The sequence below is a fragment of the Akebia trifoliata genome, chromosome 6 (assembly GCF_017979445.1).
Source record: "Akebia trifoliata isolate Shusen 1 chromosome 6, ASM1797944v1, whole genome shotgun sequence".
NCBI lineage: Eukaryota > Viridiplantae > Streptophyta > Magnoliopsida > Ranunculales > Lardizabalaceae > Akebia > Akebia trifoliata.
This window is the reverse complement of record NC_141380.1, coordinates 24,090,447-24,108,814: the sequence shown is the minus strand read 5'-3', so window position 1 is coordinate 24,108,814 and position 18,368 is coordinate 24,090,447. Positions and strand designations below refer to the sequence as shown.

The 18,368-nt window shown below is 35.8% G+C and overlaps 1 protein-coding gene across 1 annotated transcript in view; it reads left to right on the top strand.

Annotated features, from left to right (window-relative positions):
- LOC147400455 (E3 ubiquitin-protein ligase KEG-like) overlaps positions 1-18,368 on the top strand; it is a 36,273-nt gene that overhangs the window by 6,313 nt on the left and 11,592 nt on the right. The window contains 6 exon segments of the mRNA XM_086446148.1: positions 1,425-1,787; positions 1,870-2,100; positions 3,204-3,329; positions 3,795-4,131; positions 4,230-4,387; positions 17,064-17,221. Coding sequence (XP_086302274.1) covers positions 1,425-1,787; positions 1,870-2,100; positions 3,204-3,329; positions 3,795-4,131; positions 4,230-4,387; positions 17,064-17,221 — 1,373 coding nt within the window.

Below are 18,368 nucleotides of genomic sequence, written 5' to 3'. Positions count from 1 at the left end.
AGTACTAACTTGTTTTCATATGAAAATTAGGCTCTTCAAAAATTTATTACGGTAAATTTTTTTTTGAGAAAATTTAAACAAATAACTTATCAAAATAAAAATAAAAATAACAATTCAAGCATATATATGGAAAAATGCAATTTTCTTGAATAATTCCATTACTTTCAAACAAAACGTGTAAGGGTGCATTTATTTACCCAGAAAATCCACAGGAAAATTGATTTTCTTGGAGAATCACTATATTATGGGTTCGTTAAGCTGATTTCATGAAAATTTGATTTCTATGTAAAATCAATTTTCCTACAAGGGTAGGAACGTTCTCCCTCCTGGGAAAGATTTTCCTATGAGTCTAAGCAAAAGTTGTTCATTCCCATCACAAGGGGATCTTCCATTCTCATCATCATGATCACCATCACAATCTTGCCCCCCTTCCTCCACCCAACACCCTCGACACCAGCCGTAGTTGCTGACGTCGTTGACGATGCTAGTAAGTCCCTTCTTATATCCTTTTTCTCTTCTACCTCTTCTAGCTCTAATCCCCCTATAAGACAAATTGAATGAGAAATGAGTGCATTCGTGAAAATTTATTAGCAACAATAAGTAATGAGTTAAGAGGAAGTTGATTGAGATGGTTTGGAAATGTGTAACAAAGGTCGATTATGGCCCCAGTTAGAAGGAATGTGCAACATGAAGGTTTTAAAAGAGTAAGGAAAACCTAAAAGAATGTGGATTGAGGTAGTGAGCGGATTTGAACACACTTGCAGTGACATAATATATGGCTTTATACATAATTGAATGAAAGAAAAATATTTGTTCAACTGACTGGAACAAGACATCGATAATGATGATGTTGACGATGAGGAAGATGATGTTGCTGATTATTTTTGTATATTAGGTTTGTTGTTAGAGTTTAAAAATTGAGTTATATGGTAAGCTAATTATGAAGTTATGATTGGAAATCGTGAACAATGTATTGTTATTCATGAGAAATTTCCGACACGGGTTATGCTTTAACCGATTCAATGGATGGATGAATCTAACCTCATGGAATCATGTCCATGCCGTAGCTTTCGAGCATTCTCGATCTCCCTTCGCTGAGAATGGGTACGTAGTGGATGAATCTTTTCTTCCCCAGCTTCGACAGCCATTGAAGCGGGATATGCCTTACAATTTTAAGACTTCTTTCAAATTGTGCTACATGTAATTCATGGTGATCTCACATTTTTCAATATTTTCTTCTATTTTTTCAGAACTGCTTTCGCTCTAAAAAAATGAAATATAATTTTGAGACAAGATAAGAGTCAAGAATTGGCAGCAAATCTACGCTTATGTGTTCCATTTGTTGATGATGATGATTTTCTGTACTTGGCTTATTTTTTACCTCAAGAGGGAACTTGATGTACTAAATATTTTTCCTATTACAGATATGGGGCAGACATTGCTCGTGGGGTGGCTGAGCTCCATGCGGCAGGTGTTGTTTGTATGAATCTCAAGCCATCTAATCTTCTTTTAGATGCAAGTGGTCGAGCTGTGGTTTCTGATTATGGCCTTCCAGCGATCCTCAAGAAGCCTTCCTGTCGAAAATCTAGATCGGTTCCTGAGGATGATTCATCAAGAATGCATTCATGCATGGATTGTACTATGCTGAGTCCACACTACACCGCTCCTGAAGCATGGGAACCTTTGAAAAAGACCCTATTTTGGGATGATGCAATTGGTATATCTACGGAGTCAGATGCCTGGAGTTTTGGGTGTACATTAGTGGAAATGTGCACTGGTTCCATCCCGTATGTGGTGTAACATTTTTCTTCCATCTTATGGTTACTTAAAAATATAAATATCCTTGAAAATATTATTATCTTCATGCAGGTGGGCTGGTTTGAGCTCAGAGGAAATATACCGAGCTGTTGTCAAGGCTCGGAAGTTGCCCCCTCAGTACGCAAGTGTGGTGGGTGTTGGGATACCTAGGGAGTTATGGAAGATGATAGGTGAGTGCCTACAGTTCAAGGCATCAAAGAGACCAACTTTCCATGCAATGCTCACTATATTCCTTCACCATTTGCAAGAGATACCTCGCAGCCCTCCTGCAAGCCCCGATAAGTACGAATTTCTTCAGCCATCTTTCTTTCTTGAAGATTATGTCATGTTCTGTTGAAATTGTTTTACTTGATATTGTTTAATTCATAAAGCATCCTAGATATTTTATAAGCAGTTGCAAAAAATGATTTTTTTGAAGTCTCTTTTAAATGCGTTTTGTCCCTCTAGCTAATAAAATGAATAAAGACGCTTTTATGTTTTAAATGAGAAACATGCGTTTTCTTTTGAAAAAGCTTTGTTCCCCCCGATTTGTGAACATGTTTTTTTTTCCTCTACGGTTAATTTTAGTGGCCTTATGGTTGTTTAGCTCATCAATGTTGTTTAATGTGGGATTTTGTACACAATATACTATTTGATGATGATAAATGTAGTTTAATGTGATATTTGATGCATAGTATAGGATTTGGTGATTTATGAATGTTATTTTAAGGTTGTATTTGATGTTATAATTGTAAATTTTTTCAATTGTTTCTTATTTTATTAGAAGATAATGTGAGGGATAGACTTTTATTTAGCGTCACAACATGTAAAATTATGTGTGGAAACATGTTATCCATTATGCATATTCAATGATATGTTTTGCTTAAATAATGTGTTGAAAACTTAGAATAATATCCATTGTATTATATATGTATGCATTTGTTCTTTTACCTCTTTTTTTCCAAAGTTTCCCCTTACTGTTTTAAACCTGTACTCTGATTTGGTGACTGTGTTTGTAAGTCTAATAAACTACAAATTAGGAAATAAATAAGATCTTGTACTTGAGGAAATTTAAACGAGAACCAACGTGACAGCTCTTGAAACTTTGGTATGTGTTTTCTCCACAGCTTATTAAATTCATTTGCTTATTATTCTTCATAAATCTAGTCACCATAACTTAAAGTAATTCATCAAATATGATAATCCATTTCCCTCCTTGAATTGTTGTTATTGTCATCACCATTATAATTACCTGAAATATAAAAAAAAATATTTATATGAAAGCGCATTTTCTTTCTATTGCAAGGGACACCAAACAGAGGTTCTGTTCTAGTAGAGGTTGGGCGATTTAGTGGTCTGTGCCTCATATGGAGATATGACCTGTGCATGTTTATTTTTGAATGCAGTGACTTTGCCAAAAGTTCTGGAACAAATGCCATAGAACCATCTCCTACATCTGTCTTGGAGGTTTTCCAAGATAACCCAAACATTTTACATCGACTTGTATCTGAAGGGGACCTGACTGGTGTTAGGTGAGTCCAGTAGTTACACATCTCAGTTATTTTAGAGAGCTGCTATTGTCACCCCAACTTTTACTTATCACACCCCAATTTCTTAAATTATTTATCACACCGCAATTAAAGATTGAAAAAACACTCTTCAAACATTACAAAGGCTTGGCTCAAATTGTAATCTCAACATTACAAAACTTAATAACACCTGTTCAAACAATTTCAGTAGTTGTTTACAATTATGATTAGGTTCATATAAAATCCTAAACCCAAAAAATAGAAATCTAGCCAAAAAAAAAAAAAAACAAGGCTTCTATTGGCACCCCAACTTTGACTTATTCTCAAATATTCACTTATTTCCTTTATTTTTAATCGGGGCGTAAAATGTAAAAGTTGGAGTTCCAATAGCAGCTCTCCTATTTTAGGTACCATTTTAAGGATCTTTTAACTTTAAACTCCCAATGCTCCCTTTTGTGGTATATGTAGAGATCTGCTTGATAAGGCTGAATCAGGAAACAGTAGCAATTCGATTTGTTCTCTATTAGAAGCACAGAACGCCGATGGCCAAACTGCTCTACACCTGGCTTGCAGAAGGGGATCCGTGGAACTTGTTGAAACTATTTTGGAGTACAAAGAGGCAGATATCGATGTCCTGGACAAAGATGGAGACCCTCCAATCGTGTTTGCTTTGGCAGCTGGATCTCCAGAATGTGTCCGTGCTCTTATTAAAAGATCTGCTAATGTTATATCTAGACTGAGGGAAGACTTTGGTCCATCCGTTGCTCATGTTTGTGCTTACCATGGCCAACCAGATTGCATGCGTGTAAGTTTTCACTTAATAAACTTCATTTCCTTCTTGTTGTTCTTTCTTGGTTCTGCTTGCTTGCTGAATTTTCTCTTTGCCATTTTTAATGATCACAGGAGTTACTCTTGGCTGGGGCTGATCCCAATGCTGTGGATGGTGAAGGTGAATCAGTGCTGCACAGAGCCGTTTCTAAGAAATTTACAGACTGTGCTATTGTCATATTAGAAAATGGAGGCTGCAGATCAATGGGTATTCTAAATGGCAAAGGTTTGACGTAAGTACCAATATTTCTCTAATATGAACTTTATTTTTCATAAAAGCACATATAAATCTGTTATGCGAGGATTATTGGGCCAGCTCAAGGGTCTTTTGTCAAGGGGAGAGATTTTGGATGGGGTACTCATTGTGAAAGAATGCTTTGAGTCAAGGCGGAAATCGGGCAAGCCGGGCTTGGTGTGCAAAATTGACCTTGAGAAACCTATGACCATGTGAAATTGAATTTTCTGAGGTACATGCTAATCCGGATGGGGTTCGGTTAGAAGTGGATTAGATAGTTTATGAAGTTTGTCATATCCCTACTTCTTGAATATTATAAATGTTTCCTCGTCATGTCTCTTTAGGAGCTGGAGAGGACTGAGACATGGTGATCCTTTTTCATCTTTCCTCTTTATTGTGGTTGTTGGAGGCTCTTGGTAAGATGTTAATCAAGAGTGGCATTAAACGCAAGAGGGCCCAATGGTGTCACATTTATAGTTTTGCAAATAACACTGGTATTTCTTGATTCCTCTTTGACCAGTTGAGATCTTTAAGTGGGATCCTGAGTTGCTTTGAATAAATTTCAAATCTTTTAGTGAATTTCAGGAAAACTAAGGATTTTGCAGTTTGGGGAGGTCTTTGGTGTGGATCTATTGGCGACTTTGATAGAATGCCAAGTGAGGTCTTTTTGGTCTACATACCTTGGTTACCTTTTGAGGCAGCATATAATAGCTCATCAATTTGGGATCTTGTTTTGGAACTGGTTCGTATAAGGCTTAGTTCTTGGAAATCAAGGTATATGTCAAATGGCAGAAAAATAACTTTGATGAAGAGTACATTGGAAAGTATTTTGAATGATTTCCTATCCTTGTTTATCATTCATCGTAGTGTGGAGGTGAAGCTCGACATGTTATTCCGTGATTTTCTATGCCATGATAGGGAGGGGAGTTTGAAGTATCACATGATGGGATTACAAAAGATTTGCTCTCCAAAAGAGGAAGATGGTATGAGGATCAGGAATGGGGAGGATGAATTCAGCTCTTTTAAGCAAGTGGCTTTGGAGATTTGGGATGGAGGAGGATAGTTTTTGGGGGAGGGTCATTGTGGGAGAGTTTAGTTTGCAGGCTAATGGCTAGGAGAGCAGGAGTGCTTATGGGTGGGGAGTGTGGAAAGGAGTTCTCATTATCCTTTCTCATTTCAGGAAAAAATGTGCGTTTCAAAGTTGGTCAGGGGAGAAGGGTTCGATTTTGTGAGTATATTTGGTGTGGAGAGAGCAATTCCTAGGGCTTTTTGAATTATCTCAGAAGAAAATACATCTTGCCTCTTTCTTTAGATTTGGGGGGATGGGGAGGTGTGTGGGATTTTGGTTTTTGGAGATCGTTAAATGATTGGGAGATTCAAGAAGTTGGTGATTGATTAGTGTTATCTAGGGGTGTTAGTGGGTACCCATTTACCCGTAACCAAAATCGAAAACCTTGGTTCCGGTTCCCTTTTTATTGGAACTGATTAGAGCCGGGTCTATTATGGAACCAAACTGATAGGAACCAAAACCATTAGGTTCTATTCGATTGGTACCCGTAACCAATTTATTGTCATTTATTTTTTGCATTATACATGATTGAAGGTTTTCCTATGTTTTAAAATTAACATATATTATATAAAGTTCTTCAAATTTTGTATAAACTAAATATTGGAGCTTAAAATGGGCCATTTCTTATTAAATTTATTACTTGTAAAGGGGATGAATTTTAATTTTTGAAAATAAATTCATTAAATCATCTATTTAGTGGAACAAATTATTATTAAGTTAATACTTTGCAAATAATGTTAATTTTTAGAAGGAATATTTTTTTATAATGATTTTGAAATATTTTTTCCCATTTGATTCTTGAGAACCAGAACCGATGGGTACCCATGATTTTTGTTAATTTCGGTTCCACTTATTTTAAAATCGAAATCGGAACTGAAAAAATATAGTGGTTATGGTTCTAATTTGCATAGGAACCGAGTCGGAACCGACCCATTGACACCCCTAGTGTTACCAACATGGTTTAGTTTAGAGAAGAGTCTAATGACCGTATGCTTTGGAGGAGGTGGGATCGAAGGATGGGGTGTTCTTGCTTAGATCTTTCTACCATTTGTTGGCTTTTCCTTCTCTTTTGACCTTTTCGATGACAACAGTTTTGGGTCCTAAGGTGCCTTCTAAGGTATTCATTTTTTATCTAGTCGGTAACATTGAGAAGGATTACTATGCTAAATCAGATCATCAAAAATGGTCTCATGGCATCAAATATTTTGCTTTTTTGCTAGAGGAATGTGGAGTCGATGGACCATATTCTTATTCATTGTGATATTGCTTATGGTATTTGGTCTCACTTTGTCTCCCTTTTTGGCTTATTGGATGCTTGCCTACCTCGGTTAGAGCTTTGCTTCGTATTTTTCTGCAATGGAAATTCCCCCTTACAAATGCCAACAGGATCTTGTGGAGCATTGCACCTTTCACAATTTGTTGGGTCACTTGGAAGGAGAGAAACAACGGTGTTTTTTGAAGACAAAGAACAACGCAAGAGTTGATTAATTCAACCTTGAGCTTATTGTTCTTCTGTGGAAAAAAGTGTTTAAAGAATTTAGTAGAGTGTCTTTTGAAGATTTTCTAGTGAGATGGGATAGAGTTTGTAGTATATCTTGATGTACTTGTTATTGTATCTCTTGTTTGTGGGTTGGTTTCCTTGACCGCCCTCTTTGAATATATATATTTTTTACATATAAAAAATAAATAAATTCTTTTATTTAACAAAAAAAAGAGAGAGCATTTGGTGGAAAGTCGTTGATGCCCAGTTTGGGGTGGACGCTAAAGGCTGGTAGAGTGGGCCCTTTAGATTTTCATTTGGTTATTGGAAAGGGATTCTCAAGATCTTGGCTACTTTTTGTAGAAGAGTTTGCCTCAGGATTGGGTCTGGGAGGAGGGTTCGATTTTGGGAGGATGTTTTGTGTGATGAGCCACCCCTCTTGGTTCAGTTTTTGGAGTTGTTCGTATTGTTGTAGAAGAAGGACCGTCCAGTTACATCTTTTTTTCATCTTGTTCAAGGAATGAGGCAGTGGGATTTTAGTTTCAAGAGAGTCTTTAATGAAATGGAACTAGATATGGTGGCTTATTTTATGGCTTGCATTGACCTGTTTCGTTGAGGTTGGAGGTGGATGATGGGAGAATTTGGGTTGGAAATCAGAATGGTGTGTTCTTGGTTAGGTGCTTTTATTAGGGCCGACTCAAGCATAAGGCAAGCTAGACTGCCTAAGGCCCCTCTAAAAAAAAAATCCACTTGTAGAGTCTTCCTAGATGGAAACTTTCCAATATATATATATTGCTTCTTTCAGAATCCATTGGTGAAACGATTCAGTTCCTTATTGTATAAAGAAAGTCGTTCTAGATTGGTTTCAGGGGGGCTAGAAATTTTGGGCGTTCTGTAAAGTTTCATCTTTTCTTTGATTCATTCTTTTTTTTCTTTCCCATAATTTGGGTGATCAAAAAGATGCAGGGTCGTTTGTCTGCTTGGCTAGTTAAGCATGGGCTAGTTCATAGATCTTTGGGTTTCGATTACCAAGGAATAGAGACTTTACAAATCAAGCCCGAGGATTGGCACTCCATTGCTGTCATTTCATATGTATATGGTTACAATTATCTACGCTCGCAGTGTGCCTATGATGTAGCACCAGGCGGACTGTTAGCTAGTGTGTATCATCTTACGATAATACAGTATGGTGTGGATCAACCAGAGGAGGTCTGCATAAAAGTATTTGCTCCAAAGGGGAATCCTAGAATCCCGCATGTTTTCTGGATTTGGAAAACTGAAGATTTTCAAGGAGAATCTTATGATATGTTGGGAATCTCTTATGATAATCATCCACACCTCATTTTAGTTTTCCAAAAATAAAAAAAATCTTTTACTATTATAATGAAAGAAGGCAGGGGGAGAAGTGGTTCGACACCAAATCTTGGATCCCACAAATGCCCCAAAATTTACCTTTAAACATAATATAATCAGGATCATTTTGGTCAAAAATCAAGAAAATTGCAGCCCACAACCCTAGAATCATGTTGGTTAGTTTTCAAAATTACAAAAATATCCTGATTATTATGTAATATTAAAAAACCCTTTAATCAATGTTTTAAATTATAGATAATTCCTTTTGATATATGTGGGTTTGCACTAGTCATCTGCTAATATATAATAGAGTAAGGGTAGCCTTACTAATTTAGTAAGATTTCAAATCTTATTTAGGGTCGTTGAGCTCACCTTGTGGCATCCAAAAACATAATTCGATGTCATAGGGATGTAGAGGACAAAATTTTGAGAACTTTGAAAAAAAGAAGTTATTTTTCACTATTGGATTTTAATTTTGAATTGGGGAGTTCGGTGGGAGTTCGATAGCCATCCATTTTCAAACCCTTGGATCAAGCCCCCCAAAATTATTTTTTTAAGAACTAGAGGGCTGTGGTGTTGGATTACTAATTTAGTAATCCATTTGAGGTTAACGACACAATTTCAAATCTTACTTAGTAAGAAAAATGTTTCTTTATAATAGAAGGTGGCATGTGCAAACGCACATGTATCAAAAAGGTTTATTAGTAATTTAAAATATTGATTAAAGGATTTTTGACGATTACACAACAAAAATAATTTTGTGTAATATGAAAACTAACCAAACGTCATTATAGGATTATGGGTTGCAATGTTTTTGGTTTTTGACTAAAATGACCATCATTTTGTATTTATATTAAGGTTAAACGTAACGGTGGGGACTCCAACCACTTCTACTCAACTTTTTCTCATTATAAAGAAAAGTCTCCTAAGTTTTGCAAATGCCTTCTTGACCTCAATCTTCTTAATAGACTAATAGAAAAAAGGCCTAAACACCCTTATCTTCAACTTTGGCCAAAGCCCTTCATTTTCCCCCCCCCAAAATCGGTCATCTTTTAAGTTCTTTAGTCTCTATTGTTAATTTTTTAATTTACACAATCTTATCTTCAATTCCCATTTTGAAGCGAACACTAAACCCCTTTAAAGAAAACTCTTAATTTTTTTGCCCAAAGCCTTAGATTATTCTACCTAGAATTCTATACTATTTTCTACCCAAAGGTATTCATCTTCAAGCTCGTCAAATTTTATGATGAATTAGTTTCAATCTATTCGACCTTATTTTCAGTCCATCATTTTCTATATTTCCTTAACCATTGTAAAAAATCTTACATTTTTCTACCCAAAATTCTGTCATTTTATACATTTGCAAAAATCTTAACTGAACGTCAGGTTTGGAGGTAGAAGTAGATAGAATCTTAAGGTTCAAGATGAGGGGTTAATTTTTAGCTAACTAGTTTTGTGAAGAAAACTCAAGGGTTTTTCGTTAGATGTTGAAGACAAGTGCATTTGGGTCATATTTTTTGTTAATCTATTTAGAAGATTGAGGCCAATGGAGTCTTGCCATCAATTTCAATACGATAGGGGCATCTCTAATATTCATCAAAACATGGGGGCATGTCCACGTTGGAAGTCTGCACCATGGAAGTTAAAAAGAAAAAAATTCTTAAGATCCATATTTGCATCTCAAAGAAGGAGAGGAGTAGATTTTAAATAAATTTTTTATTTATCATTATATAAAAAAGTTTAATTAATATTATTCATATAATATATTAAAGATAAAAAGGTCTTTATTTCAAACTTTTGCCTTAGGCCTCAACTTATTTTGAGCCAGCCCTGGCATTTATGTGTTCCTGCTGTGACTATTTGGGTCCCAAGGTTCAATCAAAAGTGACTATCTTAGTTTGGTGCACAATGGTTGGAAGAATTCCCACAATGGACCAAGTGATCAGGTGTGGCCTTTGGGATCCTAATATTTGCCTTATGTGTATGGAGGATAAAAAGTCCACAGACCTTTTATTATTCATTGCTCCTTTGCATGTTGGGTTGGGGATCATGTTTTGGGCTTGTTTGGTCTAATGAGGTTTTTGCCTTGATCTGTTCAATCCTTATTTTAGTCTTGGCGTTGGTTGGGGTTTCTCTTATAAAGATTCTAAGAGACTGTTTTGTAGTATGGTTCTTTTTGTAGTTTGCTGGGAATTTGGAAGCAACATAATAGTCGGATTTTTGATGGAAATTGTGAGTTGCTGTAGGACTTGATTTTGTCAATCATGAGTATTGTTCTTTTGGTGCAAGGCCTTAGTTAAGTTTAGAGGGGGTTTTCTTTGATGATTTATTGGGTAAATGGGATTGGATTTGTCATTTATCTTCTGCATAGTTGTGTCTTTTTGTTTTAATCAGGTGTATCTTTAGCTAGCTATAAAAAAATGTTAAAATTCCCTCATATTGTTTTCCATAAGCCATTTCTAATGAGTTCAGTAACTTGGTGCTGGTAGGATTTGAACCCAAGTCTCTGGTATCATCATCCATAGACTTTATCAACTAAGCTAGCTGACACCTGAGAAATTTCCCTTACATCTTAGTTTAGTATTAGTATAGTAGAACTAACTTTTAACGGATTCTAGCCAATAGAAAGGATCTTCTGATCTGGAGGTCATTTTGTTTCCATTAGTAATGAAGATTTGAAATATCACACTTTGATAAATCAAAGAGAGATTCAACAGTTAAAAAGAAAGATTGATTCTTTGGGATCCTTCCTCTCTTCAATGGACCAAAGGCTCATAAATTTGGCCTTCGTCTTACATGGTGGTTATTAAAATTAGGGCTATAAATTAGCTATCTGTTCGAACATGGGTATGGGAGCTGTTGAAAAATCCTACTTAAAAAAATGAGGAACTGAACAGCAAAGATGATAATGTGGTTAATGATACTTTGATATTTCCCTTGCTGCACTTGTGCAACAATCTATCTTTTCTTGTTCTCCTATTGAGGCCATGAATTAGCAAATGGGCTGCTTTTAGAGAAAATGGGAAGAATGGTATCAGATTGAGCCAATTCAATCATGGGCCTCTCTTAATGGGCTGGTTTTGGATATTATGAGGTTGGATTGGAGTACGAACTTGAGCATTGTCCTTCCCCAACATTAGTAGCTATTAATCCAGTCTTAATTACGTTCTGATCCAAGAACAGATTCAGCAAGAAGATGATACAATGATGCTGAACAGGGTGTATGTTAGGGGAGAGTGCCATAGCCCCAATATTGACTGTGAAAATCCCACTACGATTTCTGTGAGCCTTGAGTTTTGGTTGCGGTAAATGTAAATGAAACTGGGTCTATTGGATTATTGATGCAGGACGATGAGGGAAGAAGATCTACTCTTCAAGCTTTGATGTCCCCATCAATGATCCCTCACAGTCATGCTAAGCACATCGGGTCTCGAATACCGTCCAATCACATCAAAATGAACTTTGTTCGTACTATTTCTCCAAGATCTAAATCAGCAATGATAAGGGCCTTTCCTTCATTATTAGGTTTGGCCAATACTGTCTTGTACTGGCACATGCAATGGACTCTGGTGAAAGATCTTTTCTTGTACCCTCGAACGCATACTTTGGAGGAGGCGGGTAGTGTTTGTTTCAGCAGAATTGGTTGTAGAAGGATGTTGCATATGGAATGTTTGATGAAATACCTATTGGACATGATCAATGATTGTCTGTCTGCTGATAAAGAGATTAGGCTATGATACCATAAAGAAGAAAAATGATTGATTCTCTTCAATGATGATTACATGAACCCCAACAGGGTTGATATAGAAAACAATTAAGATAAATCCTAACTAAAAATAAGTTAAAACTCCATCTCATCCTAATCCATAGGAGTCGCAATCAATCCATTCTATTTTCCATGTGATTAAGCCCACGATCCATTTTCTGTGAAGCCTCTAAATCCTTAGTGATTAAGCTCCCTTTTATTACAAAAAGCCTCTAAATCTATACGATCAGGCTCCTTATCAAATTTGAATTCTAAATCCTTCATGTTCAAGATCATCTCAGCCCATAGAGGCCCAATCTTATTTTCAGACGAAAATCTGTTAGGTTTCAGTCTAATCCTAAACTGATCATGGTCTATCCAAGGTCCATTTGAGCGGAGTTATTGTCCCTTTTCTATGTGTTTGGATTTGTCATTATTCTTTGGTAGAAACCCACAACACATTGTGGCAAAGCAGATTTCATCAACAACTCAGTATCTTTTATTTGATAACCAAGAATTTTATTAGATGAGGACAAGGAGTCCACAAAAAGGTACAAGAGAAGCTGGAAACAACAAACTAAGAAAAAACATAAGAAAAACAAGAAAAAAAACAAAAGCACCAACGGCCACTGCCCAAAACCGACACATCACAAACCGGTTACAAGATCCCATCTGAATAAGAAATCATCAAAGCGATAGCCCCTAAACTTGTGAAACTGCTTGCACCAAAAAAACAATAAGCCCACAATTCTAAAGATGATCTCTTGCGTCGACTACTACTTCCCATCGAAGATCCGCCCATTCCTTTCTTTCCATAAACCCCAACAAATGGCCGAGGGGAAAGAAATTCCAAAGAATAAGCCCACAATACTAAAGATGATCTCTTGTGTTGCCTACTACTTCCCATCAAAGATCCACCCATTCCTTTCTTTCCATAAACCCCAACAAATGGCCGGGGGAAAGATATTCCAAAGAATCCTGTCCTTGCTGACTAAGTTACGAGCCCTCCAACAATCGAGTAAACACCAAATTGAAAGAGGAGTACACCAATAGAGATTGAATAATGAAAGGAAAAAGGACCAAACCTGATGGGCCACTCCACAATGGAGAAAAAGATGATTGACCAACTCACCATTAGATTTGCAGAGAGAACAAAATTCTGCAAAAACTACTCCCCTTGATATAAGATGATCAATCGTAAGGAGCCTATCCAAAGTTGCTACCCAAAGAAAGAAAACAACTTTTGAAGGTATGAATGAAGACCAAACCAAAGTAGCTAGAAAAGAAGATTCCTCAACAGTGCCAAGAAGGTTGTAAAAGGATTTCATGGTAAAAAGGCCCGACCTAGTGCCAACCCATGTCCAACTATCCTCCAAATGGGTAAACGAGCTAGTAAAAGGTAAAATGCTAAGCAAGGATGAGACCTCAGGAATTTTCCAGTCGTTAAAGTTTCTTCTAAAGACGAAGTTCCAAGGCATATCCTGACCAATATGCAACATAAAAATAGAATAGTAGATGTATCCTTTTTTTGGCAGACAAAACAAAAAGGGTAGAAAAACTATCTTGGAGAGAAGAATCATTGCACCACCTATCTTTCCAAAAAAGAACTTTGTCGTCGGGTCCCACCTTGAATTTGATGAACTTGTGGAAGAGATGGCCTAATCTCTGGATGCCTTTCCACACCCCACACCCAAGGTATTAAAAATTGACATATTTCGTATATTTTGGTAGAACTATGTCGATTTCAACGGCCACTGACACGAAATTAGTGTTGCAATGTCTATTTGTCAATATTTCGGACAAAATTAGGTTTATTTCAACTGAAATTTCGGTGAATAGTAGATTTCGATAGAAATAAGAAAAAATAGCAAGAAAATTTCAATATGTCGGATGAAATCTTTTTAAATATCAAAATATTTTGTTTGAATTGAGAAAATAAAATAAATGGTGTTTCTGTTTAAAAAAACAAGAAGATTCTTGAAAAACAAAATTTTTTTTGAAACAATTTCTCTTTTTATTCACAGATTGTAGATATTTTAATCTTTAAACTCAAATTAAAAAAATTACAACCTAAAGTTTGTCGTTGCAGAGGGAGAGAGATCATCTTCATGACTTCATCGCTGGTTGTTGAAGGTTTGGGTTGTTTCATTGAAAGCGAAACATTGAAAAGAGAAGAGACATATTTTGTTGTGCTAACCATGAAGTTGTTATGCCGTAAAGAAAAAAAATATGCCATCGAAAGATTTGAATTTATTGTTAAAAAACGTGGCAGGCTGGTAGCTTAGGTTTATTGTTTATTTAAGAGAACATGTTAACAACAAATCTTCACTCTTTTATAATGAGTAGAAATTTGTTGTTAAATAATTCATTTAAAGATTCATATTTTTGACCCCATTTGTTAAGAAGCTAAATCTTAAAATTATTAAGGGTGTGCCCTCCACATTTTGGTAAATATTTGAGACACCCTCAATGTTTTCAAACTGGTGACTTGCCTTCCTTGAACTTGGTCTTCTCTAATAGACTTGTGTTAAATGAAGTAAATGCCCTCATATTCAAATTGTAATAAAAAAATACCTTTTATTTTAACCAGGCTTTTTTTGCACGAGCTACGAATATATAGGGTAGTATAAAGTTGTTAATTGTAGTTTAATAAATATTGTTGTGTTTTAATGTATGATTTTTCTTTTATGAAGTTATGACCCAAAATCATGTGATATTTCTATTATTTCAATAATATTTCCATCATTTCCATGAAATTGTAGTTATTTCCACATAGGTCGAAATATTTCCACAAAATATTTTCATTTCCGAGCTGATTGAAATCGAAATTTAATACCTTGCCCACACCCATACAGGTGGTTGTTCATAATACTGCACCACCCCCTGGGGTCATCTCCAAATTTAGCCTTATAACCTTCCTCCAGAGACTCTCCTTCTCAACACCAAACCTCCATAACCACTTACCCAATAAAGCCTGATTCGTTTGTCTCAACCTCCTAATCCAAATACCCCCATTCTTTTTGGGACGGCACACGAACTTCCAATTGACCAAGTGGAACTTCCGTTTCCAACTATTGTCATTCCAAAGAAAGTCCTTCAGGATTATTTCAATTTGGTCTTCAACCTTTTTAGGAGCTTTAAACAAAGACAAGTAATGGATAGAAATATTGGATAAAGTGCTCTTGATCAGAGTTAGCTTCCCTCCTTTAGAGAGATACCTGGCTTTCCGCGAGACAACACTTTTCCTAATTCTTTTAAGAACAAGATCCTAATTCCTAATCGATCTATAAGCAGCCCCAAGAGGAACGCCAAGATTAGCAACTCCTTATCTCATCCACCATGCATTTGGCATTGGGGTTTGTTCTTCGATGATTCTACTTTTGGAGGTTATTGATTTGATTAAATTCATGTTGATTGTTGATTGAGTTTGAGGAAAGGTGATGGGGGTATTAAATATAATGCACTGTAATAAGGTGTATTGTGCTGCACCATATCATTCTCATGAAGTTTAGAACGGAGTGGTTTTCTTTACTCTAGATTAGGATGAGATAAGTTGGTGTTTGATTTTATCTTTGTTGTCTTCTATGCAAACCTTGTTAGGGTTTTTATTATCATCATTCAATAGAATCAATCTTTATCCTTCCTTAGGGGTCCGTATAGTAAAGTGATGGAGATGCATTGGTATTTGATCATAATTTTTTATTTTTTTGATGTGCATCATCTTGATGCAACTTTCTTTCTGCCCAAAAGACAAGGCATTTGAATACACAATACAATCTATAGCAAGTTGCGGACGGGTTAGGGTAGAAAATAACCACAACAGTCCGCTTCTTCAATTGTTTTTTAATTTTCTGTTGTTAGGAAGATTTAAAAATAAAATAAAATAGGAGGACAAAAAGCGATTGAGATGAGTCAGATGTCTAGTCAAAACAAAAAAAAAGGACCTACAACCTCACAATCCCAAACTTAAACAAAACAACTATAGATTACAGACCTGAATCCCGATCCCATTTCTCCACGAAATCATCGAAGAATACTCCCTTAAATTCCTTAAACAGCATAAATCAAAAGAACAATAAACCCAAAATTGAAAAAATCAACTCTTGCAAGGGCTTTTCGATGCTCTCAAATACCCTATTATTCCTTTATTTTCACAAGTCTCAACAAATTGCAAATGGGGTTAAACTCCATAAGATCCTCTTGGTCGATGAGAAACCACATCCCCACTGAAGCCCAGTCTGCATTAAAATTTGGATAGAACTAGGGAGGCATCCTGCAATATCAAAATGAGCTAGGAAGAACTCTCAAATCTTCTATACCAAGTGACAATGTATAGGCATATGATCCACCGTCTCCTCGTGCTACTTGCAAAGAAAGCAAAAAATATGGGCCAACAAAGCCTCTCTTCATTACCGATCAATATAAAGGATTTTACCCAATGGCAGCAACCACATGACAAACAAAATCTTTGAAGAAACTTTGGTAGCTCAAATTGCTGAATCTGGAAAAGAACTAAAACTATTCTAGACCAACGAACGGTAAAGCAATCTAACCTAGAAACGATCTTCTTTGTTCCCATACAATCTTCTTGGTCAAGCCAAAGTGAAGTCGCTTCAACACTTGTAGTCACTCTGGTTGGAGTTTGACTTTCTATTGGTCAGATTTTGACGTTGAATGCTTGTGCCTACTGAATGCGAAAGTTACGTTTACATTTGGGCTATTCTTGATATTGTATGTTTTCACAGCAATATATTTTGTAATTGGCATACAAAGGCGGTAAAAGTGAAATCTCATTTGCATCTGTGCTTGCTTTGGATCTTACATATTCCACAGTAGTGATTTATTTCTGTATTCTGTAATTGGTGTAATGATGCAGTAAAGAAGAATCTCTTGTCCAACATGTTCTGATTTTTTATTGAAACCAACAGATTATGATACCGATGCCTAGAGTGATTGTTTTCTATGTTTTCATTTGGTTTGTTCTCTTGCCCTTTGCATGCTATGTTTTAACCTTTTTGATAGGACAGGCCTCTGCACATGTGCATAGCAACATGGAATGTGGCTGTTGTGACGAGGTGGGTGGAGATTGCTTCCCTAGAAGATATTGCTGAAGCAATTGATATACCTAGTCCACTTGGAACTGCTCTTTGTATGGCAGCTGCTTTAAAGAAAGACCATGAAACTGGTAAAACTAGATTGTTATAATATTAGCTTCAATTAATGTTACAACATTTGGCTAGCATATTTTAACTCATTTTTAATGTTGAACTCTGTTCTATTCATTTTGAAAGAATTTCTCTCTAATTTCTTTTACATCATTTAAGAAAATCTGGTTATGGTGTGCATGCTCATCTTCATCAATCAATGTAATGATAGATATACTTGTAAAAAGCATTATATTCAGATATTCTATGCTGACAATTGATAAGTGTACTACACATTCTTTTATTGCCATAAAGTATTAATTATATGCACAGAAAGACTGGACAACAGATCTATGGTACAAATTCCTATTTGTGGTTGAAAATTTGAAACAAAATATTCTTGTGAGTTTGAATGCTGAGAGTTCATGCCCTTCCTGATGTAATCTGTTTTCTGATATAGATGATCGGATTACAGATTGCATTAGAGGGCATTTTTGTAAGTCAAAAGAATGGGTTGATGCTAATGTCCCCGTAAGGTCTCCGCCTATATACTGTTGACAGTAGTCTTATTTTATAATCCAATCTTTTAGTTATTAAGTTAAAATATGATAGTCCTTTCAAATCTTATTTACTTATCAAGGGTGTTGATGTAATTTCCCTTTATAGATATAATTATAATATATTAAGTTGGCATCTTAAAGAACAAACACATGCACATGCATTAATATTAAACATGAATGTTCCTAAATACTTATGGGGATGCTATTCTTACTGCTTGCTTCTTGAATAACAGTATCCCTTCTTCAGAATAAGGTGATAAAATTTCTCTCTTTTTTGTTTTCAAAAGCTGCCTTATTTTCCATCCTCTTATGGTGTTTGGTTCTTCTGGGCTTGGTTTGATAAATTTTGTGAGGTAATTATTGCTTATAGTCTACACTAGAGTGAAATAAATCATTCTTTGTTTGTTCGACACACAAGAGCAGGTCGCATAGTTATTATTGCTTGTATATTGACAATTTCATGGTTACTGGGAGTGACATTTTTGGTATTGATACGTTGAAGTAGTATCTGTGATAAAACTTTCACACTTACGGATTTATTTAAGATGCGATACTTCCTTGGCATTGAAATTACATACTCAAGGACTCAGATAAATTTACCCTAGACGAATTAGCTTCTAGATCTTCT